Source organism: Thunnus albacares, chromosome 18, assembly GCF_914725855.1.
Source record: "Thunnus albacares chromosome 18, fThuAlb1.1, whole genome shotgun sequence".
NCBI lineage: Eukaryota > Metazoa > Chordata > Actinopteri > Scombriformes > Scombridae > Thunnus > Thunnus albacares.
Genome location: NC_058123.1, coordinates 22311870 through 22328840, shown reverse-complemented (window position 1 = coordinate 22328840; position 16971 = coordinate 22311870). Strand labels below are relative to the sequence as shown.

At 39.6% G+C, this 16971-nt stretch overlaps 1 protein-coding gene across 1 annotated transcript in view; it reads left to right on the top strand.

Moving 5' to 3' along the window:
- LOC122969076 (leucine-rich repeat transmembrane neuronal protein 4) overlaps positions 1-16046 on the top strand; it is a 104681-nt gene extending 88635 nt beyond the window's left edge. The window contains exon 3 of the mRNA XM_044334654.1: positions 12273-16046. Coding sequence (XP_044190589.1) covers positions 12273-12596 — 324 coding nt within the window. The 3' untranslated portion in view covers positions 12597-16046. The remainder of the gene's footprint in view (positions 1-12272) is intronic.
- Positions 16047-16971: the final 925 nt, after the last annotated feature.

Below are 16971 nucleotides of genomic sequence, written 5' to 3'. Positions count from 1 at the left end.
GTCCGAATGCTGTTGAGGCAGTGCGTGGTGAGGCGGGATGAGAAGCAGATAGGGAGAAGAAGGTCTGCATATCAGTTCTGGCTGCTGCCCAGCTCCCTTTGACATGTCTTATTAGTCAGGTCTTTAAAAGCCTCAGCCTGCCTTCCCAGGCACACTCCTCCCCAATATCCCTGATTAAAGTGCGACTGACGCTCCCAGTGTTGAGCCAAGTTGGCCACACAGCGTTTATGTTGGGTCATGCTCATTACTCAGACACACTGCCAGTGCCGCCACGACTGGAAGCAGCACATAATGCAAGATATCGCCAGCCAAGAGATTTGGGAACTTTGAATTCATTATGGGACAGCAGAAATGAAACTACAAATTGTTCTCCTTTGACACAACCCGTCATTCTGACTCCTTAATATGCATTTGGGCACTCGGCAATGGGGGCAGGAGATTTACTATATAAGCAGAGCTGGAGGCAATTGAAATTTGTTTGTTAAGCCATGAAATAACATCAGTGTGCCCTGACTTTGATCATTTGCATGTATATAGATAACATAAAAATATAAAGCCACATATTGTTTAGCTGCACACAGGCCTGCTTTAGGGTTAAGTTGTATTACATAACCCAGATTTAATGTCAGTGATCAGATTTATTGTGGTATCACCATGAACCCTTTGGGTATTAGCAACTAATAAAAAAAATGGTAATTTGAATAATCATTTAGTCATTATGATGTTGAATCTTGATTCTGATACTGATTGTCATGTCTAATCTGTACTGTTGCTAAAATGAATTGCTGAGTAATCATTTAGTCGATAGGTCAATGGACAGAAAATTAACCACAATTATTAGAATCAATTAATCCATCTGACAAGGAAAAATTCCAAAGGTTTTCTGGTTGCAGCTTCTCAAATGTGAGACTGTGCTGAGGTTTGCTGCTTTATGTCACTGTAAATTGAATATGTTTGGGTTTTGGACTGTTAGTTGGACAAAACAAGCTGTATAAAGTTGTCACCTTGGGTTGTAAGAAATCTCAAAGGCCATTTTTCTTCAGTTTTTTGACATTTTATAGAGTAAATGAATAATTGTTTAATCGAAAATATAATTAACAATGATAATAATTGTTAGTTGCAGCCCTAATTCATGCTGACGTGAGACAATGTGAGCCTCCGAAACAAACAAGTAACAATTGTGAACTCATACTGTACACTGCAAGCTTTCTGTCTCATTTCCATTGTTCTGCAGATTCTCAGCCCCCGCCTTCATTAGTTGTGGTAAATGTGTGTTATGCTGGATGTACGTGTGTGTGTGTGTGTGTGTGTGTGTGTGTGTGTGTGTGTGTGTGTGTGTGTGTGTGTGTGTGTGTGTGTGCCTGTGTGTGAAAGCAAACCGGGCTGAGAAACGTGTTGAGCATTGAGTAACATTTCACGGCCCATTTGCTGTGGTCTGCAGAAGCTCCTTTACTGTACGTACCGTAGAGTGGGAGGAGGTTGTGATGAGCCGACGATGGGCACTCATTGGTGCGTGAAGGGGGCCTCGATCCCGCTCTCTCCTTCTCTGTCTTTCCCCAGTTTTCTCTCTCTCAGTTTTTCCTTCCTGTAAACCAGCTTTGTGAGTGGAGTTGTGTATGTATTTGTTATTGTGTCTGTGTGTGTTGTGTCACAGACCTGTAATCAAGAGTCACTGCACATAAAGGGACCTCCAGTCATTAAGGAATTAGTGGGAGGCTAACGGCTTGTTTAGAGAATCAATTAGTTTAAAATGTGGACATGTGGGCACATTTTTCCACACAGCTCTGCGAGGGAATGTCAAGGTTGTACATTCTGGCTCTGATGTTAACTCACCCTTTATGACTCTGTGACTAGTACAGTCCTGGGAGGCCTCTTTAATCATGAATTCTAGTCTTAAAGACAGTAAAAAGGCAGTTAGAGCATATTTAGCTTCTGTGAATTGCTATATTTCCAGGTGAAATGTAATATGAGGGCAGGGAATCATTTCAGGAAAAAATATGATTGAATCATTCTAGGATTTGATTTGATCACTTGAAAGTAGGCGTTATTTAGTGAGCACAGAGTCTCTGGAGAACCACATAATTCCTCTGTTCAACTGTACATGACTTTTTGCCTCCACCCACACTTGCATCACCTGTGTTGCTGTATCATGATGTGGAGGAGGAAGAAGGATGAGTCAGTCCCAGCCACTTAGATCGAAACAGTTTTTAGAAATGTAAATAGTAAAGAATTTTTGCCATGTTGACTGTAAAAAAATACACTCTCATCCCATTGCGTAACTCAGCTATTACTACCACTCAAAATTGTCTTTTTTCCTTTTTTTTTTTTAGCCTCACTTGCAGCATGGCACTATGGATAGCAATGTGGGTCTGTTGGTTTGTCAGTTGGTCATTTTTACGTTTGTATGAAATGTCATGACAACTATTAGATGGATTGCCATGAAGTTTGGTACAGATACTCAAGAGGATGAATCCTTAAAAATAAATTGGTACCACTTTTTGTGCAGACATTCATGGTTTCCATATAATGAATCGTAATGACTTTGGTGATTTCTGACTTTTCCTGTAACACCACCATGAGGTTGATTTTTGTGGTTTTAAGTAAAATGTCTTAACTATTGGATAGATTGTCAAGAAATTTGGTGCAGACATTGATGGTCCCCTTAGGGTGATCTGTAAAAACAAAAAAGATCCTTTAACTAACTCCTTTAACTTGCCATCCATTGCCATAAAAAAATCGTCCTATACTCTCATGCATGACCAAATATCTGCAAAACTAATAACATTCCCATAAGCATCAGCTCTTTTTATTTGGTCATTAAACCTGCCAAACATCAGCATGTTAGCATTGACATTGTGAGCACGTTGCCATGCTAGTGTTAGCATTTAGCTCAAAGCACAGCCTCACTAGCCCACTAGCATGGCTGTAGACTCGTCTACTTGTCTAGTCTTGTTTACATATATTTGACATATACAAACATATAGTGGAAGCCAGGGAGTATAAACACTTATATATACACTTGTAAAAGCTATTTTTACTTCATTGTGTCTTTAAAGTGGATGTTATAGTCAGCAAATGCTTATTTGCAAGCACATATATTATTTTATGCCGGCTTCGATTATGTTAAGTACTGCAGATGTCAACACATAGACAGATGTGAGCTATTACACACACATAAGTCTATTCTGCTGACACACAAAAAGACACATACACACACACACACACACACACAATTACACATGCAGCTGGGAAGACTTCCTCTTGGGATGTGCTGTCTGAAAACAAACTGATGGTGTTTAGCTTCACACACCCTCAGACACGTCCATGCACATTGCTCTGCTGAAAACCTGACTGGTGGGCTCCGTGTCATTGATGCCCGCCCAATAACAGCTGTGCTGACTTCCCCCGCAGAGCTAGAGTGGCATCACAAAACTCACCCACACGGAGACACACAGTCACACACGCGCACACACCATCTTGTGCTTGCACACACAGAATCAAAGTTTGCTGAGGACAAGTAATTATGGTTTAGTTGTTTCAATTAATGGAGGTTTTTGAAGTCATTTTTATAGGTACATAATTTCACATGTTCACATGCTTCAAAACATAAACTTTTGACAAGCGAGAGATGTCTATGCATACAGTACACGGCCCCCCATATACATAGTATGTACATATTTGCACATCTTGCATATACTGTATGATGTTAACTTTTAAGCTGGAATATATACTGTAAATGTTTAGAACTGTTCTATAATTTACTGAAGAAACTGTAGAGAGCTGACATACTGTAGGTACAGGTGTAACATACTTTATTCTTTTATTTCACATTCTAATGTTTTCATGTATTCTGTTTTGTAGTTAATATGTCTGAATGTTGGAATTGTCAATTGAGTTTGCCATTTGCTATATTGTCCTATTTGCAAAATGACTTATTCTCTACTACCACCACTTATGATAATAACTATAATAAAAACAGTAATAATGTTGAAAATGTTTTGTCCAATCCAACAGAAACTTGTAATATTTGTAACATTTTATATGTATAGATTAGTGTATGAATTTAAGCAACATAATGGAACATAGCCTTGTCATCTTGTATGATGATGATGATGATGATGATGATGATTGCTACATAAGTCAACTTACTCTTAAGGCTAACGGTAAACAACAGACCTACAAAAATATTTCATCTGTGCAGCTGCAGCTGTTTCCTCTTTGTATAGTTTTGGAGAATGAAACCAACTAAATTAAATTCAAACTGGACTGAAGTCAAGGCAGTGACTTTAGAATAGGAAACCATGGTAACTGCACTGACACAGTGTTCCAACTTTTATTATATTAACAATGTACACCATCACTTCCTAATCACAAAGTTAATTTCCAAGTTATTAAATGGGAAATGTATTACCAGTGTTATTACAGTTATAAACTCTTTCATTAAGCAATACTAATCATAAATGAAGACAGGATAATAATGACTGAGAGAATGATGCTGTAGTGGGTGGCGGAAGTCTGGCAATCACAAATCCCAGAGCTCTCCGGAAGCTGAGATTTATTCTCAGTGGCAGTGAGTGCTTTGTACAACAACACAGCACTGTGGGACAAGGTTAGGCCTATAATGAAACAGTTTCAACAGCATGAACATTGAACCTTTACCTCAAATATACAGTCTGCTTTAAATATAGGTGGATCAAAATGAATGATGGTAATATACAGTATCTCTATACTTCTACAAAGAGGACAAGAAGTATACGGACAAGTCAAAGAGTAACGAAATAGTTATTTTCAGTAACTTGGTCATGGTTTATTTCAGTAATAGCCCAGAATGACACAATATATTATATAAACATACAGTATATATACAGCCAAATACAGCAATAATATTAAAAATGTATGGGGGAAAAAAATGTATCTGTCATATATATTTTTTAGGAATATTGTGTAATATCCACTGAGGGAAACAAAAAAAAAAAAACCAACTTCCAGCTCAGTATGATACAATAACCAACAATTCCCAACATAATTCACAGGCTTGCAGACATTTACAAAAAACAACATTAATGAGAATATAAGAAAAGTAAAATCCTCAGCAACATTTTAGTGGGAGTCTCTTGCATCTCCTCTTCACTTTGTTATGCTTCTTTGTGCCACAATACGGTGACTTGAGAGGATCAAAGTGTTTGGCTTGGAAAGCGGCAGACTTTTGAACTGTAATGCTCCTAAAACCCAGGGAGGCATTAGCATTGTCTGCCTGTGGCACTGTTACTGCCTCCTTAGCTGCTCATAAAAGCGTGAATGCAAAAAGAAAACACAACTTCTGAGGGACACTGGAATACTGTAAAAATGAATTTATGGGATTTGAGGATTTTTTTTTTTTTTAACAGTCATTGATGACTCCCCTAACAAATTAGAGCCGACGCAAGGAAGTAACACAGAAACTAAAATATCCACAGATGGAGAAAGGAAATGATTTGCAATTCTCTGATCAGAGATGTCGCTAAACAAACAAACAAAAAATGCTAACACATACTGCATAATAACAACTCTATTCATACAGCACCTGTTAAAATTACACTAACAACAGAATATCACACATACACACACTAATCAAACATGCAGAAATAACAACAATGAACACAAAAGCAGCAAAAGTCCCACAAAAGCAAGTTTAACGAAAGATTTAAGAGACAGCACTGGTCTGGCCAGCTCAATCTCCCTGGCAGTTTGTTTCAAAGCTTTGGGGCCTAAGGTCACCCTACAGTGTGTTCAGGCATACAGAGATAAAGATCCAGTTAGAGGCAGGATGCCAGTCATTGTCAGTTGGAGCACACACAGATATAGGTGGCAGAGATCCAAAGGGGTAAAAATGCATCCAGCAGTGAAGCACGGGGAGTTGAGGGAGTTTTTCCTTTATGCAAATGGATTCTGACAGGTAGGAGCTGCAGTTTACAGTATACAATATACACAAGTGATAAACATGGACAGCAACAGAAAAACTTTGTGTGTGAGCCATTATTTTTTTATGGAGATCCCAAACCTCGCGGCAGTACCTTGGGCATTGCGTCTCCGCTTGGATTGCGCTGTGAAGTTTCATCAGCTTCAACTTTGACCTTGTTTGTCAGTGACCTTTCGATGCACTTTTAATGTGATGACAGCCACCCCTCACATAACCTACATGTATCCAGTAATGGACAAAAAGAATGAAAAAGCTTTCATGTATCCAAACCCTTCTTGATCTTCAGATTCTTAGTGTCTCCCTCTCAGAGGGAGCAGAGTACCTTTTTCTGTCTTAAACTGAAATACATAATTCATAAAAGCTGGACTTGTTACTTTGCTTTTCAAACATCCTGGTGCTCTCTTGCCACCAGAAGCGTAGTGACATGCTACAAATTGCCTCTGTACTGTACTACATGCTCCGTCTTGAGGTAACCACAGCTCATCCCACTCATCACGTGTAGAGAGCCAGACTCTAGGACCAGGATTAGATGTCTTCCAACATGCATTTGGGACTGTTTCAGTAATGTTAAATATTGCAAAACAAGGCACCAGTAAACACTATGTTAGACCTACTCTCTTTTCCTGATAGTGGCAGCGTCATTGGGCACCCTTTCAGAGCTGAGTATGTAAATTATGTGCTCAGTGCTAAACAAGCCTGAAACGTACATATTTTAGTGAGTGAGACAGCATGCAGCATGTCTGAATGGAGGAGCGTCCTCAGACTAGAACTTAAAAATGACAGGAGGTTAAGTATTGAGGGTGTCAGGTTGTTCTCATATTAGGCAAATCAGTACAAAAATATAATTAAACTGATATTAATGTTGATCGCCAAAATTTTAAAATCAGTTCTGATGCATAGGATGCTGCAATCAGGATGATTCCTACGCGTGACATGCCTCTACCAATTTTTCAGCTCTTAAATATGCAGTAACCATTGCTGCATTCAGTTTAGCCTAAACATAATAATTCAACAAATGAATGATCAGTTAATAGTTAATTAAAAGTTGCATTTTCACACCTGAAATATTAAAATTTAGATGTGATTTGTCATACAGAGGTCAAGGTATAACTTTCCTAAAAATATGGTAGACACATTAGACACAGTAGCTGGCAGGAAGTGTATTTCATTGGTGGATATCGGGTCAAAAGAGCCTGGAGGAGAATTTAAGTGATAGTGATGGACAGATCACAAACTGTAAGATGAATTTGCACTGTGATTTCACTTTGTGAAAAAGAGCAGGAACTTTTCCACAGTGTTTGATAAATCAAAGACTTAACATCACTCATTCCCCATCCAAACCACGTATTTTAGGACATTTGGAAAGTAAATTGAAGTGTCTATTTTGTATTTTTGTTAGTCTGACCAGATGTTATCCATTTCCATATTTGGCTGGCTCCACTGTCAACAGACTATTCAGTGTGATGAATTAATAATTTCCTAATGCTGAAAGGCACAAAGAGAGGCTGATAGCATTCCTAATGAGCTAGCTGTACCTTGCGACTACGTGGATGGCCGGTGAATATCAATAGCACCTTTTGTTCTCTGAAACTGACATAAAGAGCTAAGTCAGGTTGTCTGAGATTTATGGGTCTTTCAGCAGTTTGTGTTCTTTTTAGAGTTGCACTGAAAAAATATAGGCAGAAATACACTCACACACGTCAAACTGACTTTTTAAAAAACTCTTATTTTTCTTTATCTTGTATTTTTCTCTTTTTCTATCCCATTATGTCCCTTTCCCTTCTTTTTCTATGCATTCACAGACAGGCATATATGCACAGATACGTGCACACACACTTGCACACGCACTCTGCATGAGGCCAGATTTATGCCCTGACAATTTGATAGAATCCACTGAAACGGTTAGGAGTTAATATCGGTTAATTAATTCATTGGACCTGGGCAGGGAGCTGTGAGCAGACCTGAGGTGGACTGGGGTGTGTGACGGGAGATGAGGTGGCAGCGGTGGTGATGGTGGTGGTGGTGGTGGTGGTGGCGGCAGGGTTGGTGAAGGGTTTAAACTGAAAGGGGAATGAGGGGAGTAATCCACTGAGTGCCTATAATGTAATGAGTCAGCCACGCTTAATGGAGTCCATTTGAGGAGGAAGGAGGTATGTAGAGAAGAAAGGTAGTGGTTCTGGAGGTGCATGATTGAAAGAAAGGCTGGGTGGGAGGATTGAAAGGAGATTTTTTTTCTAAAAATACAAGCCTATACTAGCAGTATACCAGACAAACATGCTCTACATGGTTACAACTTTGTGTGACTGCTGAATTATAATGCTGCACTGCATCATAGAAGCGTGTTACAGTAAAGCTCAAGGCTACAAATGACACTATTTTTATCTAAAACAGAACTGGTGTTAATGCTTCCAGAGAGGCTTTATCTTAGCCCGGTGGTTCAGGGTAATTCCTGAACTGCCAAGCTGTGTTAGCCCAGACTGTTTCTATTTGACTTTGAAATCTGTCCTTGCTCAAACACACATACACACACTCTCACACACACACACACACACAAACTACACACACACTCAGCCGGCATACATCTGCATTTCATTGACACAGTCCATCCTATTTTGAAAATCCTGCTTTAAATTTCTCTAATCAGAATCCAGATTACTGTATATGATATGTTAATCTACAAGATAATGATGATATGGATCTTTACCAATGACTCTTTATGTTTATTTTCAAATCTTCTGTGTTTCTTGACTTGTCTTCTCCTTACTTTGCTTCTCCAGAGCATGATTTAGATTTAATTTGGGATCACTAATAGTGTGGCGTTTTTTTTCCTGTTTGATAAAGTTTCTTTTCCCTTCCTCTTTCAGAACACATTTTCTCACCTGTGGTGTCTAACCATGCAGCTAGTTTTGATTTCATGTGCCAAGGTTTTGAGATTCCTGTTTCTGGAAATCCTGCCACTAACAATTTCCTAAGGGTAATCAGACTTTTGCTTTTGGTAGGATGACTTGCTTTTGAGCTTTTTAAATGTCATTTTTCAGTGCTTTGGAACAGCACAAATGAAATGCAATTTGCATTTGTCGTACAGGAGAGAGCGCTCCTACCTAAGAGATAGATATCTAAAAATCTTGGCACTTAATACCAAAACTATCTGCATGTCTATAAACCACTAGAGATGAGTTGAATAATAGCTGTTTTTGTAATTTATATATAAGATTGATTTTATTTTTTCAAGCACAGCTTAAGATCCTGTTCCCAAGTTCTGGTTACCATCACTGGTAACAAGTTTAACTAGAAGAGTGCACTCAATAGAGTGCACGAGGTCTGTACAGTCAAGATGGTGGCAAAGATAACAGAAACAGGGATTAATTCATGTCATGTCGTTCCTAACTTTAGTTGATCATAACATTACGGGTATGGAATTAATCAGCAGATGTTTCGGTTCAAGATGAGGCCAAACTTTTCTATAGATGTCAGTTTTCGCGCCACGACAAAGGCCAACATGTGCAAATATGCAACAGACTAGGTAAGCCTTGTTTTTACTGGAAATGCCTTTTGCAATGCTGTAACCAGTGTTGGGGCTAATTACTTTTTTGTTAAAATAAGGTTTTTTGTTGGAACAAGGGGAGCAGCTTTCAGCAATGTCAACCCTGTATTGGCAAATGGCACAGGAACTAAAAACACAGTAGCAAGATGCAGCTGCAGTCATGAAACTAACAGCCACCTCACTCATGGTTAAAACATGATTGGAAATGAGGGCCATCACTAATTACCTTATCTCCCTGTCCCTGACGTATTGGCACTGTTTCTTTTCTGTTTATGCACCTATTCATAATGCAGTGACGGCCCTCATTTTTTGCTACTGTGTTTTTGAGTTCCTGTTCCCTGTGTTGTATGTCAATAAGGGTCAGATTGCTGACTAATGCTTCCTGTCTTTCATTCTGCTCTGCTCACCACAATGTATACAACCAACATGCGCAAGGAATCGCAAAGGGATTGGATTTGGTAAGGCAAAAGTACCCTAATGCAACGCAAGATTAGCTGTGGACAGATGCACGGACACACACACACACACTCACACACACATACACATGACCAAACGCATGATGCCCTCCAGTCTTACACCTGGCGGAGATAAAAATCAAATGTTCAGGATGTGCATGAAAGAAGGTGCAGTTGTGACACTTGCTTCCAACACCTCCTCAGAGTCAGGGGTTGTATTATTCATGTCTTCCGTGTTGGTGTCATATCTGTGGCTCCTGCTGTTGTTGTCTGCTTCTTGTTGCGTCTGTGTACAGATCTGATGATCTGTCGCTCTGCAAGGCAGCAGTGTTAAATCCAGGTCAGCTGCAATCTTTCCCTGCTGTTTTCATGGCCTGTTAAAAATCTCTTAATTGGCCTCTCTTTTTTTAAGGGTGAAGAAGTGTGTGATTTAAAGTTAAAGAGATGGAGTGTCACAACAGTCTCATCTGTTTGTTTGGCATTGTGTTTAGGTTTGGGAGGGGAGCGTGAGACTAGACACATAGCCAGATGTGACGAGCGCTCCTGGCTGTGACACAAGTGACATGGCACTGGAGAGAGAGCACAGGCTTATTTGCTCCAGCTCTTGTACTAAAGGTTGAGCACTAAAGCATCTGTGGTTTTCTCATCCTTAGCATAGCTTGTGTGACATTCATACATACAAGCCCATCCAAACATGCAAATGCACATATTCTTATTCTTCTGACAGTCAGAGCATTACAATACAAGTCATGAGCAGGAAGAATACTCTGACTTCTACATGAGATGCTTCTCATATCTGTAAAAAAAACCAAAACAACACATCCTCATAATTAAACAACAGTATATGTCTAAAATTTAGCCTACAAAAAAAGATACTATAGTTATGTTTATCTAGCGGCTGTGGTAATGTACTCCAGAACGACCCATGTGACCATAATATGCTGCTTTCCAAAACCGCTACAAATCACTGTTAAAAAAATATGTTTTATGGCATGACAACGCTGTGGGTAAGGTTTGGTTAAATTTAGGCACAAAAACCACTTGGTTAGGGTAGAGAAAGATCATGGTTTGGGTTTAAATGATCACTTGAAAAATTGTAGACCTATAATGTTGTTTTTTCTTGTGAAGATGGCTGGTAAAAAAAAAAAAAAAAAAAAAAAAAAAGCAGTTGTCGCAGATGCTTCCCGGCACACATTTTTTGAAGGGTCTTTGCAGCAAATGGGTTTTGGGTCGCTGGAGGCTCAGGTGGTCACCATGTGAGGATGATTATAGAGGGCCAGAAATGAGTTGCCAAACTAACCGCTGTAGCCTTGGAGTCACACAGGCGCAATGAAATATTGTATAACAAATTAACTGCATTGGAAAAATAAAACATCATTTGAAAGTATGTAATATCTATTTGAAAAGAAGCCATCTGTGACAGTTGTTGCTGCAGAATATCTAGGGACTGCTATCTGTGTTTGTTTTTTTAAATCCAGTAATTAGTCATTGTTTATTTTAAAAGATCAGTACACCAAGATCACCAAAAAAACAACAGCTGGAACTACATTCTATCAGTCCACTAAAGAAGTTTATTTTTAGGTTTATCCTGAGTAATGAAAAGACATGTTGAAATTGAGCTTTTTAAATGTATTTTTTTCAAATATATTTGAGTGACAGAAATTACATTTTTCTCACCTTAATTCAATTGGGCTGGGAGACAAAATTCTCAATAGTGAATATCCTAAAAGTTGGGCCCATAAAACCAAAACTATCTTTGTGGCCAGATAAAGCAAGAGTTCATTTGTTTCTCTTTTTTTGTGATTGGCTTGAACATATCCTTTATATGTTAATTTCATAAATATCAGGTTGACTAAAAAAAAACAATCAACTAAAATTGGGATGAAAATCGGATTTCAAAACTGCCCATGCCCGTAGAACTGCTGACTTGTATGTAACTTTGCTCTGGTACGTAATAATTTTAGTCATCAATCACCAATTTTCTGGGCTTTGCTCACTATAAGAGGACCTTGTTTAGTGTACAGTATATTGGGCTGATCAGCATCATCTAGCAGCAGGAAACAGCCAACTTTTTTGGTGTGTACACACAAATCTGTTTTTGGTATATCTAAAGGATATAGTTTGCTACAAATATGTATGCCTAATTTCTTTTTTCTCTGTCTTTTTTCTCTTTTATTCTCTTTGCTCCTCCCTGTATTTCCTTCACTCATGTACAATCCTGCCTGTCACCTCTAATCATCCTTTATGCTCTCCATCACATTTTCTTTCATTCCCTCTCTGTCTTTTCCTCTACTTTGACTGTTCGTCTAAACAGGTCCCCCACCAGATGGGTGCGCTGACCTTCTACCGCTATGAGCAGCCTATCGTGGACTACTGCCAGGCTCATCAACCCTTGAGGCTCAACATGGGCTATGAGGGACCCCCACAGGGCCTGGAAGGCCTGGAGGATCTGGGGCCGTGTGATAGGGGCACTATACAGACAGTGGCGCTGCCTGCCGTGCCCTCTGCCGCCAACATGGGTGCCCCTGTGCCAGGGCCTCGCTCTCCTCCACCACCCCTCAGACCACCGACTGAAGGCCCCAGTAGTGGTCCTTTTCCACCCACTGAGCGTACCGGCACACTCAAATTTGGACGCTAGCGAGCTGAGCCCGGTTGTTAAAAGTGGGGCAAGGACCTCTGATATACCGTGACTTTGAAATGAAGGGGCAGGCGAGCTGGTTATTCGGTGGGGCCTTGTTTTCAGAACATGAGAACGTGAAACAAGATGACAAAATTTTCTAATTCTGCCTGGAAGGATTTAGCATCTGAAACACACAATCTTACCAATATACAGTGGAGGCTGAGACATTCTTACTGATCATTTTGATTTCTTTTTCCAAAGCACCTCATAATCCCCTTACTACTGACTCATGGGAGATAATTATTATAATTATGACAAAAAGTATGATCTTGTTTCCAAATCTGTTTTTGTGCCATATTCCATGACAACATCCCAGGGCACCTGTTCACAGCATAACAGCTGTCCACTTGCGCTGATTCAGGAGTGAAAGAGGAAGTGCAATAAACAGAAGTTCTCAATCACAAAAAGTGAGAAACAGAGAGTGACATGAATGATAAAAAAAATGGAGCTGGATCATGTAGCGAGCAGGAGGCTTCTTACTATGATTATTATTAAAATTTCTTCTCAGTAGTCGTTAACATAGGCAAATCCATATTATTTCATAAAGATGATTCATTTTCGTAAGACAAGTAATTACATAAATATTCTCTTTCTCTTGTTTTACTGTTTCTTTGGGTGTGGGATCTCATGCTGGATTCCATTAATGTGCATGTCAAACCAAAGAGTTCACTTATATTTTTCTTTAAACGCACATAAGCTACTTCCCCTGAGGGCATTCTTAAAATGCCAGTTGGTCCACTAAACTCTGATAATTCACATTCACAATTAAAACCAAATCTCTCGGTAGTCTTGGATGGACTGGTGTTGTCTTTACAGATTAGCAAAGTAATCAAGCGTTACATAAAAGTGAAGTAGTGAAACTGAAATTTTAAAGAGGCATTCATCATAATGATGGATCTTACCTCATCCTCCCAACATCTGTTCAATTGTTATACACGGTTGTAGTGATGTGATGAACAACAACAAACACTTTTAGAGAGGAGATTTTATGGCATGATCCATATATTTCTTGAACATACAGGGCCCTTTAGCAGAATAACAGGTCTTTGTATATGATTATATCCCAGCTGAATGACTCACTATGCTTTAAAGAGGTAATCATGGGGAATTTATGTGGTAAAATAAGTACATTTGATTGCAAAGTATTGTACATATTCTTAAAAAAGGTCCACTTTACTGACAGTCAAACCTCTCTCACTGCCCCAGTCATTTGAAACATTGCAGAGTCAATGTTTGACTTTCATCACACTGGACAATTTGGAGAGCACCATGTTGCTGGGTTGGCAAAGCTCTGTCCATGTGCTCCCATCACCCCTCCACCACAGAGGACAACAGTGCCTAGTGGGGGCATGTTGAACCAGCACGTTGACTTCTGTTTGACCTGCGTATGAACCCATGGACTGTACTGGGAATATTGCCTGACATCTCCTTTTTTTCCAGAAAGTGTGCCTGCAGTGCAGGACTTATTGCACTCGGTAACCTTTTGGCCACGGTGTCGAGCACTGCAACTCACTGACTCATGGAGCTGATGAGAACTTCAGATAAGGCTGTGGTGGCCTGTCAAATATCATCTCCGGCTTAAATCCAAGCAGTGCACTGGGGTCGTTTTCTACATGTCAGTGGTCATACTCCTTGGAGATATGGAAAGTGTGCTTGATCCTCCCACAGAGCAACTGAAATTGCGAGGGGCCAAAATTTCCCACGAAAGTGGTTGTATCCTTAAGATAAGAGAAAACATAGGGAATTATTTTTGTTTTCTTTTGTTATTTCTTTTTTTCTTTTTGGCTTGGAACAAAAGAGACAGTTTTTTGAGGTGTTCAAAGATGATGTCAAGAAATTCTATAAGACTAATCAAAGGACAAAATCAAATAGAACTTATTTATCGTGTAAATAGTGAATCTTTAAAGATGAAAAAAAAAAAGTATGAACTTGACTTCTTCTGAAACACAAACTGCGTGTGAACAGAAGAGGAGCCTTATTCACTTCCCAGTGGGAATCTGTTACCAAGATGACTCGGTGAAGAGGTTCCTACTGTACCGCTCCTGTTGTTTCAATGATAAATATTTTTCTATCTGCTCCCGTCACTATTCTACCATTAAACACAAATTATGTTACTGAGATTATTTCTCAAATCCAATCATTTCACAGAAACACATGAAGAAGGGAACATTGGGAGCCCTGTTATTGTGATGTACTTCAAGTGTCAAACCTCATAGAGATCCATATTTTCTTTTCTGACTTCAAACATGTTTTAGAGCTCATCTTGCAGGACGTGGCTATATGATGCATTGTGAGTCATATCCCAATCCACTCCTCTTGTTTGAGAATTTCAACACTATCTGCCATTTCAAGGTCTACTCGGGGAGAAGAAGTGTGCTATTCTTTATACCAAGAGTTTAACTTATGAAGGATGTTCTTTTTGATGTGCCATTATTTTGTTAAATGTTTGACCAAAAACCAGCCCCAAAATAACAAGCGACCCAGAAGTCTTCATGGTTTCATGACTAAGAAGGGTGCATCCCCTTCGTGTACAGGACATTGCATAAAAAGCAGTTGATTCGCTCAGTACGGTTGCTTATAGTGCTGGTGGAGTTTACTTTGTAATAGCAGCTGTGCCAATGTCTTTATAATGGGAGCTCTCTCAATTCTATCCATGTATTGTCTTGCCTTGCTCTATATCACCCCTGCTAACTCCTTGGCCTGAATTTCATGTCTGCCTCTTGGTGACTCGGGTGAACCTGTTTAATGATGTTCTATTTCTGTCCGCATGCTGATATTTTGGGAAACTATGCCCAGTTAGGGAGGAGCGCTGAACCAGAGACAAACAGTGCAGGAGATATTTCCTGTCTGGAGTGCCCTAGAACCAGAAGCACGTGTCATGGATAACTTCACTATTTTTAAAGCAACTTGTTTGCTGACCCATCTCTGCTCCTGTCACACCTAAAGTAGAATTCCCTGGCACTATATAGGCTGTCGAGCAAAGAAAGAGGCTTGTGTTGGGCACTCACTCCAGGGACAGGCTCTCCCTTTAATAGTCTCCCGCTAAAGCCCAGTACCCCATATGTAGTAATTACTCCAGTTTTCAGAACAGTGATAATGGAACAATTCAGTCTAAACACAGCGATCAAAGCTACTTTGCCCTTCATGTGTAATTAGAAAAGGCTAATAAAATCTTTGTATGTTCACAATTAAATCAACTACTAATAAGCGATTGACTTATTAGTAATCATGACTACCTCCCTGATAAAATCAGATATGTTCAACGGAATGTTCGAATCCTGCTGCCTGCAATTATTTCGTCTTTTGTCCATTTTTTTTTTGCCATCAGAGAGCTGGAAGCACAGGCGCTGCATGCTAATGATGCATGTTTGAGCTGAACTCCAGGACCGTCTGCGCTAGCCCCGCAATGCCAACAGGCTTTATTTTCTCCTCTGCTTTGTTTGTTTATGATTTTGTACCCCCCCCCCCCCCCCCCCCCTCGAGCTCCCCCCCCCTCCCTCTCCCCCACTTTCACTCTTGTAGTTTGGGCTCAAGTCCCTACTGGGAACTTTTTTTTTCTTCCTCTTTTCTTTTTTTGCTTCTGGTGGGGTGAATAAAGGTCTGAAGAATTGCAGTGAAAACTTTCATATTTCAGTGTTTATGCTCAGAGGAACAGCTAAATGCAAATCTCTAAGGAGAGAGGGACAGCAGAGGAGACGAGAGGGGGAGCCAGAGATAGTGTACAATAGGAAGGATATAGACAGACAAAATGGGTAAGTGGAAGGACATTTTATTCTGTTACAATGAAAACTTTTGTGATTGTTTCTGAATGTCCCAGGCAGATTTATTTCAACTTTAAGAAACGACACAAACAGCTTCAGTCAAGCTCAGACACACATATAATATTCTGTAGAGTTACATACTGTATGGCACACACACACACACTAAACAAAAGGTATACGTAAATCCACTTGCATCTTCTAAACTGTATGTATTATATGCATGCTTACATACACAGGCACACTCAAACATTTTTAAACACCTCATTTGAATTCAAATGATAATTTCACTATATTACCAAGAATCCACTTTAACTTGTCAGTCTTAAACAACAGAAATAATCACACATAAATGCATACACACACACACAAAAAGAAAGAAAGAAAAAAAACTACAAATACAGGCAGCACACATGCCCTGATAAATAGTACTGCAGAATTTGACGCTCCTATCCATTCCAGTTCACCCAAGGCCATCTGTGACGGTTCAGTAGGTTCTAATCCATTACCTGATAAATACATTTGAAAAATTAATTCCAAGCCAGACATGGATTTTCAGCATTTCTTCCTCTGCC